The 15,585-nt window shown below is 37.9% G+C and overlaps 1 protein-coding gene across 2 annotated transcripts in view; it reads right to left on the bottom strand.

The window, feature by feature from the left end:
• The window catches only part of LAMA2 (laminin subunit alpha 2), a 656,330-nt gene that overhangs the window by 162,185 nt on the left and 478,560 nt on the right, over positions 1-15,585 (bottom strand). For both annotated transcript variants that reach the window (XM_053591647.1, XM_053591648.1), the window contains exons 31-32: positions 11,278-11,364; positions 6,625-6,818 (exon numbers count right to left, since the gene is read on the bottom strand). In XM_053591647.1, the coding sequence (XP_053447622.1) occupies positions 6,625-6,818; positions 11,278-11,364 (281 nt within the window). The remainder of the gene's footprint in view (positions 1-6,624; positions 6,819-11,277; positions 11,365-15,585) is intronic.

Genomic DNA, 15,585 nt, shown 5'->3' with positions numbered 1-15,585 from the left:
CCTTTTACAGATGAGAAAAATAGTCACAAGCAGGGTGTTTATGAATCTATATATAATACATGTGAAGAACTTAAAGAGAAATATATGGTGGTCAGAAAAGTGGTTTTCAGTGACTCGATGAGCCTAGATTTTGAGATAATTATAGAAAAAATGAATTTAGCCTAATTAAAGAAAATATCCCATCAGAAATTGATGAGTGCACAAAACATCACGTCTTTGAAAAAAAATGGCCACATAATAATGATGATAATAATGGCTGGAATTTATTTATTTATTTATTTGAGACAGAGTCTCACTATGTCACCCTTGACATGCGTCACAGGTCACAAAAGCCTCAAACTCTTCTTGAGGAGAAGAGCAATTCTCTTGCTTCAGCCTCCCAACTAGCTGGGACTACAGGCGCCTGTTGCAATGCCTGGCTATTTTTGTTGTTGTTGTTGCTATTGCAGTTGTCATTATTGTTTTAGCAGCCCAGGCTGGGTTCAAACCTGCCAGCTTCAGTGTATGTGGCCGGAGCCCTACCCACTAAGCTACAGGCACCGCTGATGGCTGGAATTTATTAAACACTTACTATGCTTAGATACGTCACGTCACATACATGAATGTAGTATTTAATTTCCATTTTGCCGAAGATGAAATGAGGTTCAGAAAAGTTATCTAATGTCACACAACTTCCATGTGCAAGCTTAGGATACAAACCTTTGTGACAGCATGCTTCCTTATATCAGGATACTATCTGCTTTGGAAACGTCACAGAAAAAAAGAAGGTTAGACTTACTTAAAAGCCTTCTTCCCACTTTAAGATCATACAATTGTATTGTTCTTCACTGCCAGTGAACTTCCTGGGCCTACCCACAGTGAAAATTGTAATCAAAGCAGAGCTCAGTTTACTTTTAAAATAAAGCTTGATCGAAAATAAAGGCAATAGTGATCAGTCCTCTGTATTCGATTAAACTGTGCAACTCTTTAATCTATGGATAGAATAGCTTTCTCATTGTGACATACAAACCACCGAGGCTGATCCCTAATGACTAGAAAAATACTTAGAATCAGAATGATAGTTGTGTTCCACCCATGGTTAGCCTAGACCTGTACCAAGAAGGCTTCAAAAAGAAACTCAAACTTCTTTTACTAACAAAACAAGAACAGAGGCTGTAAACGTGGTAAACAGAAGTTTCTTTTATAGACTGCCCAATGGGTCTGAATGTGAACACCATGCCACAGCTTCGAGTTCTAGAAAACTACAGCAGACACTCCTGCCTTTCAAAAAGAACTATCAGGGGACCAAGTGGGAGCAGAAAGAGAAGGACCTGAGAATGAAAAGTCATCACATAGGCAATGAGCCAAGTCCATAAACAGAATGTGGAAATCAATAGACATTTTTTTCTAACATCTTTTAGAATGGAAACTCTTACTTTTCTTCTGGTGATAACCATATTCTACTATTTTGTTCCTGCTTCCATATATATATAGGGAACGATAACTGCCATGAAGAGTCATCTTTGATTATAAGTGTATAGCTGTGTTCTAGTGATAGTCAGGTGTCCGTAAAGTTCATATGCAATTTAAAATAGTTAAATTTAAAATAGTTAAATTGCACACAAACTTTATGGACACCCATACGGGTCTCTGTGCTATTGTGATAAGCTGGTTGGTGGCAACTGGTTATGAGAATCTATAATCTGGATTGTGTCTCTGCAGATTAGTATCAAAATATAATAAAATCTTAGATTTAAGGTTTCCCCAAGTGGCTGGAAGGTGTATATTCTACAGAGTAAGGTGAATTATCACATTTAGCTAGGTTTACCTCACACTGCGAGGAAAAACACATACTTTGTGATCATTTTTGCAACATCAGCATGCGAGGCATTCTTTTATATGTTATATTTTAAATAAATCCTGACTATAAATACTAAATGCTGACATATCCCAAATACCTCATATGCAGGGATTAAAAATAGGAAACATCAATTTGATATTTATAAAATACTATTTCAGGCACTTCTATGGAGGAATATCTTGCCAACAGCTACTAATGTTAATTTCTGCTCCCCAGGAGAGTAATATACTTTAGTACACCACTCTTTATCTATTTTAAACATCACATGAGTTACTCTGTGTTAACTATAAGTTTACAGAAAATAAGACAAGAAAAATGTTTGTGAAACACAAAACTTTACTATGAAGTGAATAATGATTTTCTTTGCTCATTCTCCAGTTTCAGAAGGGCAGGTCATTGTTGTCATTTTTAAATTGACATGTAAATTATGAATGAGGGTTGAAAGAGGAGGATGGCTTAGTATTAATCTAATTTATTAAGAGGAAATTCTGATTTGGGAAATAAATACCTATTCAAAACTCACTGGTATATATAAGGGGGGAAGAACATTGTAGGGCTGTCTCAAATAATTTCTAATAGAAACAGACACTGAGGCTATGACGTTATCTGAGCACCCAGACACTGTGTCTTCTCTCAAGCATAGAAGAAAGTCTCCATTAGACAATCTCCGATGAATAAGAATCTATCATAAATAAAATAATTTTTAAAATTTTAGAGGAGTCTCCAGGGTTAGCAGAAAAAATATGGTCTTATTGACTTTTTATGCATTGAATTTTTTTCAGTTTGCATTTTAGCTCATTTCGTCTATGTTTCATTGTAGGAGAATGGACTCTAAACACAGAAGTAAATGAATACAGGACGGAACGCATTAATGTGGAATATATTGTGTTAACCATATTTGCTTTCTGTATTTTGCACTGAAGCTAGCATAGAGGTTAAGAAAATAAGTGTTGCAAGACACACCTAGGTTGAAATCTTAGCTCTTCTGAAAAGTCACAGTGAAGCTTGACTTAACCAACTTAAATTCAGTTTTCTTATCACACAGTGGGGATAATGAGGAACAGGGATGGTGTTAGAATTAAAATAATATGGCACTTGGCAAATGGTAAACTGGCAGTCAAGGTAAGCCTTAAAAAAAAAAATTACCGTTATGATGAATCCATGTCAATTGAAAGGGACTTTAGAGAATGTGCCGAATCTGAATGTAGATACGTTGCTTAGTCATGTCCAGCACTGACTCTGCTTGGTGGAGCTAATGACCTTTGTGGGACTGAATTTGGTTAACTATGAGACGGTCTGGTGTCTAAATATATCCTAATATTGACATATATTATTTGTGTGAATTCTTCATGATAGTAACAGAACCCCAAATACACGAGGCCTGTGTCTCACAAGAAATTCCATTCTGGATCCGCTAACATCTGAGCTTACTCATTGGCAGTTACAAATCTCTTTTAAGAATTTTGATGACCTGGTTGCTTGTACTCTCACATTAACATGAAATAAATTTAAAAAAATAAATTGTGGTGGTAGGCCAGGTAATCCTAGCACCTGGGCTCATGCCTATAATCCTAGCACTTTGGGAGGCTGAGGCGGGTGGATTGCTTGAGCTAAGGAGTTTGAGAACAGCCTGAGCAAAAGTGAGACCCTGTCTGTACTAAACATGAAAAACTGAGGCCAGAGGGTTTCTTGAGCCCAAGAGTTTAACGTTGCTGTGAGCTATGATGTCACAGCACTCTACCGAAGGTGACAAAGTGAGATTCTGTCTCAAAGAGAAAAAAAAAAATTATAATAATTTTGGTAGTCAAGGGAAACGCTCTCATGCATCCTATATTTGCTTTATGTTGCCTGATCTCTCCAGCAGAATTTTATAGCCTTCATTAAATGTCAGCTTAATCTAAATTTACAGTATATATAAAGATTCCACCAATAGGCAGGATACCTATGATAATACAATGATCATGGCTAGGTCAGTGACTATGCATTTAAAAAATAGACCAATCCCCAGGGGGAGCTGATTTAAATTGTTTCCTAGAGTATTAACTACAGAGAGAAAAATTAACTATTACACAGTACATGTTGCTAAACTATCTATTTACTTATTCTAACTAATAGAGGAAACCTTATTTTCTGCAGTCAGCACCATCTTAACAAGTAGCAGCACAGACATGTCTCTTACTACACACATAGGCTCTTGCTATGAAGGGCGAACTCCCTTCCTCTCACCCAAGTCCACCGTGATCACATGTGATAAAACAAGTCCCACAAATCAAACTTGCCAGGAGAATCCATTTTGCTCTGATTGAGTTAGGGATACAGAAATACATATTTTTAAAGAATTATCACTAAGTCAGAGAGGTGTGTCCTCGCCCATGACTTGTTTTCGTTAACTGATTTACATCCTTTGTATTAACCTGGATGGAGCCGAAACACTCTTCTTAGTAGAGCACCACAAGAATGGAGAAGCAAGACCCAATGTACTCAAGCCTGATATGAGGACAATTGATGACCTAGTACATGGTGATGGAGAAGTGGGGGAGGGAAGGAGGGAAGGAGGAAGGGAGGTGGGAGGTCACTGTGTCACTCTGGGAGGCAGGACACAATTATAAGAGGGACTTTACCTAACGAATGCAATCAGCGTAACCTGGTTCTCTACCCTCAATGAATCCCCACCAATAAAAACAAAAACAAAAACAAACCAGAAGTAGAAACTGGGAAAAAGCAACATCAAAGAACCACAGTATATTTTTCCATAACCAGAGAAATTTTCAAAGAAGAGAAGAAAAATCTAAAGATACTCTGTGTAACAATTTCTAGAGTTAACTTAATGAAAGGTAAAGAAAATACTTTCCAAGAAGTGAAAATCACTAGGGCTTAAGAGCAGCATAAGAAAAATCTATACAGCCTAATTACATAATCATTATAAACACTTTAGAACAAGGGTCTAGTATCAAAAGCAACCCCATAATTTAATAATGTTTCTGTAGCTGGAAACTTTCTATTATTTAATACTCCAGAAGCACATAAACATTTCCAGACCCAGACGCTGAACTGGCCGTGTACAGCAGCTGCACAGCCATTTCCTTCTGGGACAAGAATAATGCCAATGAGAGAACTGATATGACATTGTAACTGGAGGATTGGCCATGTTGTTAATATCACAGGGGTCATGTGGAGATTCGAAACCCATTTTTGTGATAGGGATAAGAAGATGTAAGTTTTCTTTTGATAAACTTATGTAAAATGTAAGTAAAGTATTATTGATCGTCAGGAATAATAAAAACGTAAAGCTGATGTTGTTGACAGGCAGAATGCCAATTCCCTTTACAAGAAATATTCAGAAAATAATTCCGTTATTTTATCTTTCTCAGTTTTTAATGTGCTATTGTTTAATTTTGGGGGTTGGTATTAAACACAATCTTTTTATTTCAACTTTACTTATGGAAAATTAATAAAATTAATGATTTATAATTCAAGGACTACTTAGATTAGGGTTAACATAAGAAATATCTATATATTATCTAGTTGATTATGTCCATGCTAATAATTTAACTTGAAAACGATATTATGAAATATTGGGTAGCCCACTTCTTTAACTGTCATTGAAATACATCGTTATACTTGGGAAGAGTATGTAAATACCAATAACTAAACATGAAAATATAAGTGTATATGTTAGCATATTTAATCTTTCTCCTCTTATGTACCTTCATATTTACTTTTATTTTTAATGTAATATATTTTCAAAGTGAGACTCGGTCTAAAAAAAAAAAAAAAAGTGGTTGAAATATGAAAAAAAAAAAAAAAGATTTAAAAACCTCTCTTCCCAAACACACCCAGCCTTAACATTTTGACATATTTTAAAATTCAGCCTTAGCTTCAGTTTAAGTAACTCATAAAACAAGAATGCAAACAAAAATGCTTCCAGTTAACATGCTATTAAGATACACACACAAGATGTTAAAACAAGAAATACTGGCATGCATAAATATATTAAAATAGGTAGATGTTGAAATAAAAGGTGCTGAAATAAATTTCTTTAGGAAAAAGAATTCTGTAGCACAACACTCCCTCCTTAAAAAATTATAAATAACTTTATTTTATGTTAGAATTTATGTGAGATCCAAGAACTATATTTAACTTCCAATTTCAATGTACTTTCAAGATGGCACTGCTGAATCCAGAATTCATACCAAAAAGGGGGGGGACTGGGGAGTGAGAAAGAGCTTGTGAGTGCAAACTGCTCTCCATTTATTGTCTGTGAGTAAAAGTGCTTGAGTTCACTGTTACAGCTTCCAGGTTTTGTGCAGTTCAAGAGAAACTTAAAAAGCAGTTTGCCTAGGGATTTCTGTGTAATCTGGGAAAAGAAAACTCAGTGGTAATTCAAGGCTTAAAGTGCCTGTCCAGCTGGTTACAAAGTCGGGAATATTCTGAAAATTTTAGCACACCAGGATCTTTAATCTGTCACAAAGGCAATGCCAGCTTGAGGCAAAACTGCAACCCTAAAATGGACAAATAAAGTACCTAAAATAGAGTATGCCTCCAGGGGTGCTGCTGTAGGTCTGCACTGCATTGACTTAAAGCAGCTGAGGATTTTCTCAGCGGTTCTTGGAGAGGACAAAAACAGTAGGTGAAGAGCAGAAGGTGGATAGATAGTGTCAGAAAGAATGAAGAGAAAAACAAGCTATTGCCAAAAAAAAAAAAAAAAGTCAGTCTTTCTCATTGGAAGTGAGACAGAAACGGAGCCCAGAGCCCTGAACTCGTAGCCAAGTTAGCATACGTACAGACACACTCTGTGCCCTCGCGTGCATGCCAGGGCTTGCAGCCATCACACTTCCTTCCCGTGGCTCCGGGTCGGCACGAGCAGAGTCCTGTGACAGGGTCACAGGGCACAGGCAATGAGCCATACGGGTCACACTCACATTCTTGGCAGGAGCCGCCAGGGCTGCTTGGGCTGCCAGTATAGCCAGGGGCACACCTGCATTTAAACAGGGAGACAGGAAAGGTGGTCAATGGTAAGTCACATCCCCAAGGGGTGTGTGTGTGTTTTGTTTTGTTTTGAGTGAAACAAAATTGATATCAATAGTCTACAGATCAGGAGTCAACAAATTTTTCCTGTAAAGTGTCAGTAAATATTAAGCTTTGCAGGCCAAGAGGCAAAATCAAGATTATGCAGTGACAGAGAAATAAAATTTCCAAGTATATGCTTTTGAGTATATAATTTTGAGTATATGCTTTTTGTTGCTGAACAACAACAAAAAGCATATACTCAAACCATAATAATAATAATACAATAATCGTTGAAAATAAATTATTTTGTAATACCAACCTACTAATAGGAAGAATCAGATCCTTTTCGAAGTATCAAATTTTACTTAATTGGGGTTCAAATTTAGTGCTTCCTATCATCAAATTTATCATAAATATTTACCTGTAACAATAGTTCCTAGTTTTAGTGCCATCCAGAATAAGGCAATGGGCCAAATTTGGCCTGGTAGTTTGCCCATCGCTGCTCTCGATGATAAGTTTTTAAAGTTCTCTTTTATAATTAGAGAAGAATACAATTTATATATTGATTCCTGGGCTTTTCTGTAATCACGTATCTTATAAATCAAAATAACCAAATAATACAACACTGTGATTTTACTAACGAAAATAAAAGAGGCAAGTTAAGTGATGATAAACTACTGAGATTTTCTATTTAACCTTGTCCACCATTTCTTTCGACCACATCTCCTTCAAGATGATTTTTCATGTGTGTCTGCGGAAGCAGGTTAATGATACGCAAATAAAATATATTACATTGATTTGAAAGTTAGAAAGGAGGTCCAACTGGATGAACTCAAATGCAACCCATTCATCGACTCCTCTGCCCATCCTGGCCTCCGTTTACCTAAGCATGTTCCCCTCGGGGTTATCATAGTGCGTGTCTGGCAACTACAAGATACTAGCAGGGCCATATGTTCTAGGTTGCTTAAAACGATCCCAGATTACCTGTTGTTTTGGCTTAATTATTAAACATACTTCCTGCCCCTCATTAGAGCGTCTGATTGGACAACAAATTATATAGATAAGGTCAGTGTCAATATAAACAACAGTCAGAATTTTGGTTAAACTGTCAAGTATGGAGGGAAGTTGAGAGACAGAGTAGGGGGTTGGGGACAAAAGTTGTAAGTACTGGCGAGATAATGATAGACCATCTTTAGCAACCTAAGACTGTGAACATTTGCATGGCTGTGAAAGTTAATTCATCCTGTGCTGGTTAGAAAAGGCAAGCATCAGGAAAACTATTTGTAACACTAGGATTTTACACTTCCATGTTTTTGATTTTCTTTTCAATGTAAGATTACAAATGCTCTATAAAGCTATCATTTAAATAAGTCACTTAAATTGCTTTTTAATATGTTCAGGTGAATAACTATACTCGAAGCAGGGTCAGATTGATTAAATGCTCCAAGAGTTTATGGCAGGAGTAATGAAAATAAAGTAGGGGGAGAGGTTTCTACTTTACAGGGACACTCAAGATATTTAAGCAGTTTTAGACCTAAGCTGATGAGGTTGGGCAGGTCTAAAGATGATTTAAATGATTTAAGAAGCTCTTGGCAGTGGAACAAATTTATTTGGAACGTTACAATAAAAATTTAACCAGGATCTTTGGTTTCATTTAGCGGAATAAAAGCAATTTTTCAGGGATATATAACCTGATCATTTATGTGTTGAAGATGATGAATGTGAAGCTTTAACAACATTTGAAAACTGGAAAAAACACTTCAAACCATAACACATTTGATGGTGTAGGACCATGCTCATCTCTATGCTATATGAACTGTCAGCTTTTATGATTAAACATAGAATATATTAAAAAATAAATTTTCTGTAATCACTCTGCTTTAAGACAGTAACTGTCACTTCAGTGTACCCCTCCAGACTTTTCCATACACATGCTTTTGTAGATAGTGGCAACTCCAATTTATAAATGTAGCTATGCTAGAAAATATTCTTTTTAATACATGACTACAGATAATCCCCTTGGTGTCCAGGGATGCTTTAAGTCACCATGCCATTGTTGTTTAAGGGTCATGAAATTAATATTAGTCTAAGTATAAATACCAAAGCATATTGGTATACATTCAAAGAACGTATACCTGTAAAACCTATAACTGCACTTATATCCGCATGATATATATATCTTCAAAACTAATGGAAATATTTTTGCATTTTATATTGCTTTGAGTTATTTAATTGCTGCCAATTTCTCCCTGGCATGAAAATTTTGAATTCATTGTTATACATGTGCAAATGTTGTGTTTAGAGTTACCACATACAGATTTATTTGGAAATATATTTTATACATGTATAGCAACCGCATTGAAATTTACAAACCCAAGTCCAATTACTTAGTTACTTATTGCCATTATGAATACAGTCTTTGCTGGTTATATAGAAGAAGATTATTAAGTGGGTAATGATAAATATTAATAAACATTAGCTTATGTTTGCAAAGAAATTCACAATTTAAGGAGATGTTCCTAGAATAATCTTGCAAAGGAACGGGGTGAAACAGGATATAGAAAAGAAAGAATCTAAGGAAGGGTGTGATTTCAGATGATGTCCTGGTCTTAGCCTGCCTCTATAGAGAGCTCAGAAGCATAAATAACAAGTCAAAATTTCTTGTACTTTGATGCAAAAGAGCTGGACTTTTGTACTCTCACACCAAGTAGGCATTGGCTATAAAGCATTGAAGAACAGTGGGATAAATTCCAGGCCTTTTTGCCTCTCCTGCTGGAGAGAAGACTTCTGTGAAGGTACCTTGGCAGGGCACCAACAGTGTCCTTTACACACTTATTATCACAATATTAGTATAAAGTAGGTTGCCCATCCATTATTCCTGAGTTTATAAATGAGAAAAACGGGACCCAGCTAAATTATTGGAATTAAGCTAAGTCCACAGATCTCAAAAATTTTCATACTACTGTCAATTACCCTAAGATTATCATGTAACAGTATGCCGTTACTAGTTAAAATGAGTGACTCTCTGTTATGTTAGAGATAATATCTAAAATGTACCAAAAGTCATGGTGACAAGATCGAATATGTAGGATATTGATCTTACAGAAAATACATATCTGGAAGATATAAATTAGAACCTTACTAGACAGTCAGTGTGGAATTGTATTCTTAATTTACCATTTGTACTATATTTCGAATGCAATTTAATAGCTACATACATGCACGATGAGATTTTGTAAGAAATATGGTAAGAGGAAACATTTAAATAATAGTGTTTTCCTGTTGAAAAGGAAAACGAAATAAAAACACTTTATTATGTGATTTGTACTAATTTAAAATGCTTGTAGCCATTTGTACTCTGAGTTATTTATGCCCTTGCTGGGAAACTGCTGTAGTGTCCGAACAGTGATATGCGAGTGGTTATTGCTAGATCATATTTTCCAACTAAGTAAAATGAGAAATATGTAGCCAGCTTTTTATTAGTAGTAACTACTGACTTATAAGATTTTTTTTTGGAAATTGATTTGGTTTGTTCTTATAAAATTATATGTATTTATATATAAACACATACTATACTAAAAGATAAATTAGACAATTGTGAAATAATATGGAATCTTTAAGAAAGTCTAAACATAAGACAAAAGTCAACAACTTTCTTTGGACAGACTTCAAAATACAAATAGAGTTTTAAAGCATATAATTGAAACTACTAGAGAAACTGAAAAAAGGAAATCATTCAAATAATGATTATTTTTCCCTGTGACCTTCCCCATATAATCTCTGTACCATTACTCTCTATGCATCATAATCATGGTCCGATTCACAGTACTGTATAATCTCTATGTACCATTACTCTCTAGGCATCGTGATCTGGGTACCTTTCACAGTAATGTGTAATCTCTATGTACCATTACTCTCTAGGCATCGTGATCTGGGTACCTTTCACAGTAGTGTGTAATCTCTATGTACCATTACTCTCTAGGCATCGTGATCTGGGTACCTTTCACAGTAGTGTGTAATCTCTATGTATCATTACTCTCTAGGCATCGTGATCTGGGTACCTTTCACAGTACTGTGTAATCTCTATGTACCATTACTCTCTAGGCATCGTGATCTGGGTACCTTTCACAGTAATGTATAATCTCTATGTACTATTACCCTCTAGGCATCGTGATCTGGGTACCTTTCACAGTAGTGCGTAATCTCTATGTACCATTACTCTCTAGGCATCGTGATCTGGGTCCCTTTCACAGTACTGTAGGATCTCTATGTACCATTACTCTCTAGGCATCGTGATCTGGGTGCCTTTCACAGTACTGTAGGATCTCTATGTACCATTACTCTCTAGGCATCATGATCATGGTGCCTTTCACAGTACTGTGTAATCTCTATGTACCATTACCCTCTATGCATCGTGATCTGGGTACCTTTCACAGTACTGGCCTTCATAGCCCCGTGGACATGCTGTGCAGCGGTAATCATCCAGACCTTCCAGGACACAAGATGGGCTGAAACTGAATCAGAAAAAAAAAAAAAGGATTATGAGAATGTTTTAACCCATTCTTTTTATAAAATTAAGGACTCCTATTTATTTTCAAGGCAATTGAGACATATTTTTAGGTGATGATCAGTGCTATGCTTGTAATTCTTGATAAAATGCCTTCTTAAAGGTAGGATATTACAATTACAAACTACTAATAATAGTCGACAAATAAATATTATTTGGTTTTTGATGAATTAACAATGCCTTGTACTATAGTCATATATTGGAATTTTACTAATAACATTACAGCCACGAAAATATCAAATAGTTACCAAGTGTCCTATTCACTAATCAAAAGAAAATATACCCTTGGGCAGCGCCTGTGGCTCAAAGGAGTAGGGCACTGGCCCCATATGCTGGAGGTGGCGGGTTCAAACCCAGCCCCAGCCAAAAACTGCAAAAAAAAAAAAGAAAATATACCCATAATTCACACACATTTGTCTGATAGGATAAGTATCACTAAATATCTTTCAGGTTAAAAAAAAAGGGCATAAGGGCCGGGCGCAGTGTCACACGCCTGCATCCTAGCACTCTGGAAGGCCGAGGCGAGTGAATTGACTGGCTCAGGAGTTCAAGACCAGCATGAGCAAGAATGAGAACCTGTCTCTAAAAAATAGCCAGGTTTTGGTGGCAGGTGCCTGTAGTCCCAGCTAACAGAGAGGCTCAGGCAAAGAAATTTGCTTTGAACCCAAGAGTTTGAGGTTGCTGTGAGCTATGACACCATGGCACTATACCGAGGACGACAAAGCGAGACTCTGTCTCAAATAAATAAATAAATACATGAATGAATAAATAAATAAATAAAAATAAAAATAAAAAAGGACATAAAAGCTAAATATATATTCCCCCCACCCTGAAAACTAAACTCAAATAGCCACTGGAACTTCAATACATGAAGTGTGAATAAATGTTTCACTTAGAATAAAAGAGTATCTTTTCTAATTTATATCCAGATTTCAACAGAGCCTTTGCTTTAAACACTAAGTAACAAGATTTAGTGTGAGGAGAGAAGAAGAAAAAGCTTCTTTTATGAAAATGAATAAGATTTCCTAGCTATTCTAGGGTCTTTTCTAGTAATTAGGATTTCCATAACATGCCCTGTGTTTTCTTTACAATGCTGGTAAGCCCCAGCCAGTGAGTCTTGCTCTAGTATGTCTGATTCACTTACTGTTCAAAAGAAAGACTTGACAAGATTGAAAACTAAACTACATTATCATGTTTTGGGTTGTTACAAACTTCTCTCAAATGGAAGCAGTGCTGCATTCCCACTGAATAAAACTGCAGGATGCCTTGAAAACTTAGAAAGAGAAAAGCATATTTGTTGCAGAATGGTAATGCTGCAAACACCATTTTTCTTTTTGCAGGTCTGTGAAATCAGTTGCTGCTGGAAAAGCAATAAGTTATATATGTCAGGGACACACTTTCTTTTGGTCAAGTGCCATTAGGAACCTATTTTAGCTGTCTTCCAATGCGTTAAATCAATAGTACATGAATGAGTAATAAACTCACAAACTCATTATCTAACACATTTGTTTTTTGCTTTCCCACCCAAATTAGACCCATAAACTCATAATTGAGACACTCTGCCAACTTTTTAGCTCTTTAATTTAAAGCTTGATGCTGAATGTGTATCTGCACACACACACACACACACACACACACACACTCTTACACACATATGGGCCCTAGGAAACAGATTTCAGACATTTCAAGAATCAACATGATTGAATACACTCCTTTATGGTAAAATAATGAACAGTCACTAAAGTACTCAATAAATAAAGCGTCTCAGGAGACACTTTACTGTATCACAAATACTGTATAGGAATGGAGTAATTCCTCATCTGCTCTCAGTTCTCCTTTCATCTGACCTTTCATCATGACCACTCAGAAATCCTGAGCTTCTCTCTCGGTGACCATCTTTAACATCTCCCACAGGCTGTTAGTTCTAAACTCCCCTCAACAGAACTCTTAAGAGTCTGTTCTCCATGTTGTCTCCTTTGGATGCTCCAGGGATGCACCGGCTTCCCAGACACCTCTTCCTTCTTTTGTTTATTCCATTTCACTCATTGTTCCTTTTCAGTTTCCTCTGCTGGCTCTAAGTCACATCCTTGGTCTTTGAAGGTGCTTCACAGTTCATGTTTCAGAGTTCTCCTTCTCCTTTCTCATCTAAATGATCTCATTCAGTTGTAAAGGATTTAAAAATTAAATATTGTGTACCTTAACAGGTCTAAAACTATGATTCTGCCCCTCCCCAAATACACTTGACATTTCTATAATTTCCCGGTCAGAGTCAAGGGCCACTCCACACTACTGTTTGCTCTGCTAACAACCATGGAGTCAACTTTGTATCCCTCTCTCTCACAGTCCACGTGTTCTGTCCCCAGATGCTGCTGGTACTACCAGCAGTAACATCACTGGATCATCCTGTACCAAGCTACCCTTGCCATCGGAAAATCTGAGGCTTCAGGACATTTGGTTACCCATTGGAGCTCTGCTGGCTTCATCTCTTACCATGCTCCCCCCATCCACTCTGTCCCAGCCACCCTGACCTCTTGCTGTCTGCCAACATGGACCAGTCATAGGCTTGTCTCTGGGCAGAGCACTTGCTTTTCCCTCTGGCTGGAGTGTTCTGTCTGTAGACATTCACATGGCCTTCCAGGCACATCTCTACACAAGTCTCCTCTGTGGGTGGAGATCACTAATCATCCTAGTTAACCTGGTACCACAGGCACTCTAAATTCACAGAGACTGCTTTATTTTTCCTGGTAGAACTTGTCACTACCTAATATGTAGCATTACCTTATATATCTATTTGTCTATTGTCTTACTCTCTTAGTGAAAAGTGTAAGGTCCAGAACATGGAAACTTAGACTGTTTTTTACTTTATATTGCCAATATGATGAAGCATGCCTTATTAAATATTTGTTGAGGAAAGTCTCAAGAAGAGACTGAAAGGAAAGCTCTTCCATCTGTGGAGACTGGCAGATCAGCCCTCCTATCAAGAACAGATGGGAAAGTGGGCAAAACAAGAGGCTCCTGTCCAGAAGGAGAGTTCGAGGACAGAAATTTAGCAAGTAACCTGGTAGATTAGAGCTGCACCAAGAGAGAAGGTTGAAGAATGCACATCAACCCCGCTGAGGAGAGCTGCGACCCCAAGGATACAAACAAAAGGTATAAAATCCATCACCAAGCGGATGGGAGTCCCCTCACCCATGAGAACGGCTTGGAGTGCCCCATAAACAGATGAGCAGAGTTCAAAGGTCCTCCCACTACACTCCATGGGAGAGACCCTCTAAAAACTGGACCTACCTCCCCTACTAGGGTACGATGGCATTCTCCTGCCAGGCATAAAACTGTATAAAACTGTATATATTCTCTACCTGCAAATCTGAGCTCCCAGCACTCCCCTCCACTCTCACTCTGGGGTCTGGAGGCCTGTCCCCCAGGAGTCCAGATTCTTGGGTGATTTCTCGAGGGGTGTGGACAGGGCCTAAACTGCAGCTGGTCAGTGCTGACTCTGCAGCATGGGAGTGAAGAGAAGATGGTCGACTGAGAAGGAACCACACTGGAGCGGCGGTGTCCGGAGGTGCAGAGCAGCAGCCATCTTTTGGGAACAATAGGGCTCACTCCCGGATATTCTGAAGCCACACCCCCTGTCACCCTGGGCAACCAGAGGAGGCTGGGCATCTACACAGGTGGCAACCACCACAAAACAGATTTGGGAAGGAAATGCAGGTCCTGTGAGTAAAGGGCTTGCCTAAGGTGGTACGGGCCTGGGTGGAGCATGGGGACTAGAAATGCACACGCAGAGCCGGGGAATTCCCAGGGCAGGGCTGACCCAGAGGACTGCTTTACTGAGCCTAAGATGCACCCGGCCCTCAGGGGATCGTCAGCCTATAGACAAAGGAAGACAGGAGACTAGAATTGACAGCTAACCGAATACAAACCTGTAGGAGCAAAGACAGGGCCTGAGGTGCAGGCTCTGTGAACTCAAAATACCTTCTCTTCTGTAGGGGAATTTAGCAGGGACAGAAACAAATTCCCACAAAGTTGTTCTGTTCTATTCTGTCAGTAACATCAATCAGGGACAGGGCTGGAACTGAGTGAAAACCCCCCAGCCTCCATCAAGCTCCTGAGGTTGCCAGGCCTCAATTCCCCCTGCTAGATAGAGGCAGAGCACAGCAGCCTG

The sequence above is a fragment of the Nycticebus coucang genome, chromosome 5 (assembly GCF_027406575.1).
Source record: "Nycticebus coucang isolate mNycCou1 chromosome 5, mNycCou1.pri, whole genome shotgun sequence".
In the NCBI taxonomy this organism is placed as follows: domain Eukaryota; kingdom Metazoa; phylum Chordata; class Mammalia; order Primates; family Lorisidae; genus Nycticebus; species Nycticebus coucang.
The sequence above is the reverse complement of the archived record's forward strand: the minus strand, read 5'-3'. Positions and strand labels throughout refer to the sequence as shown.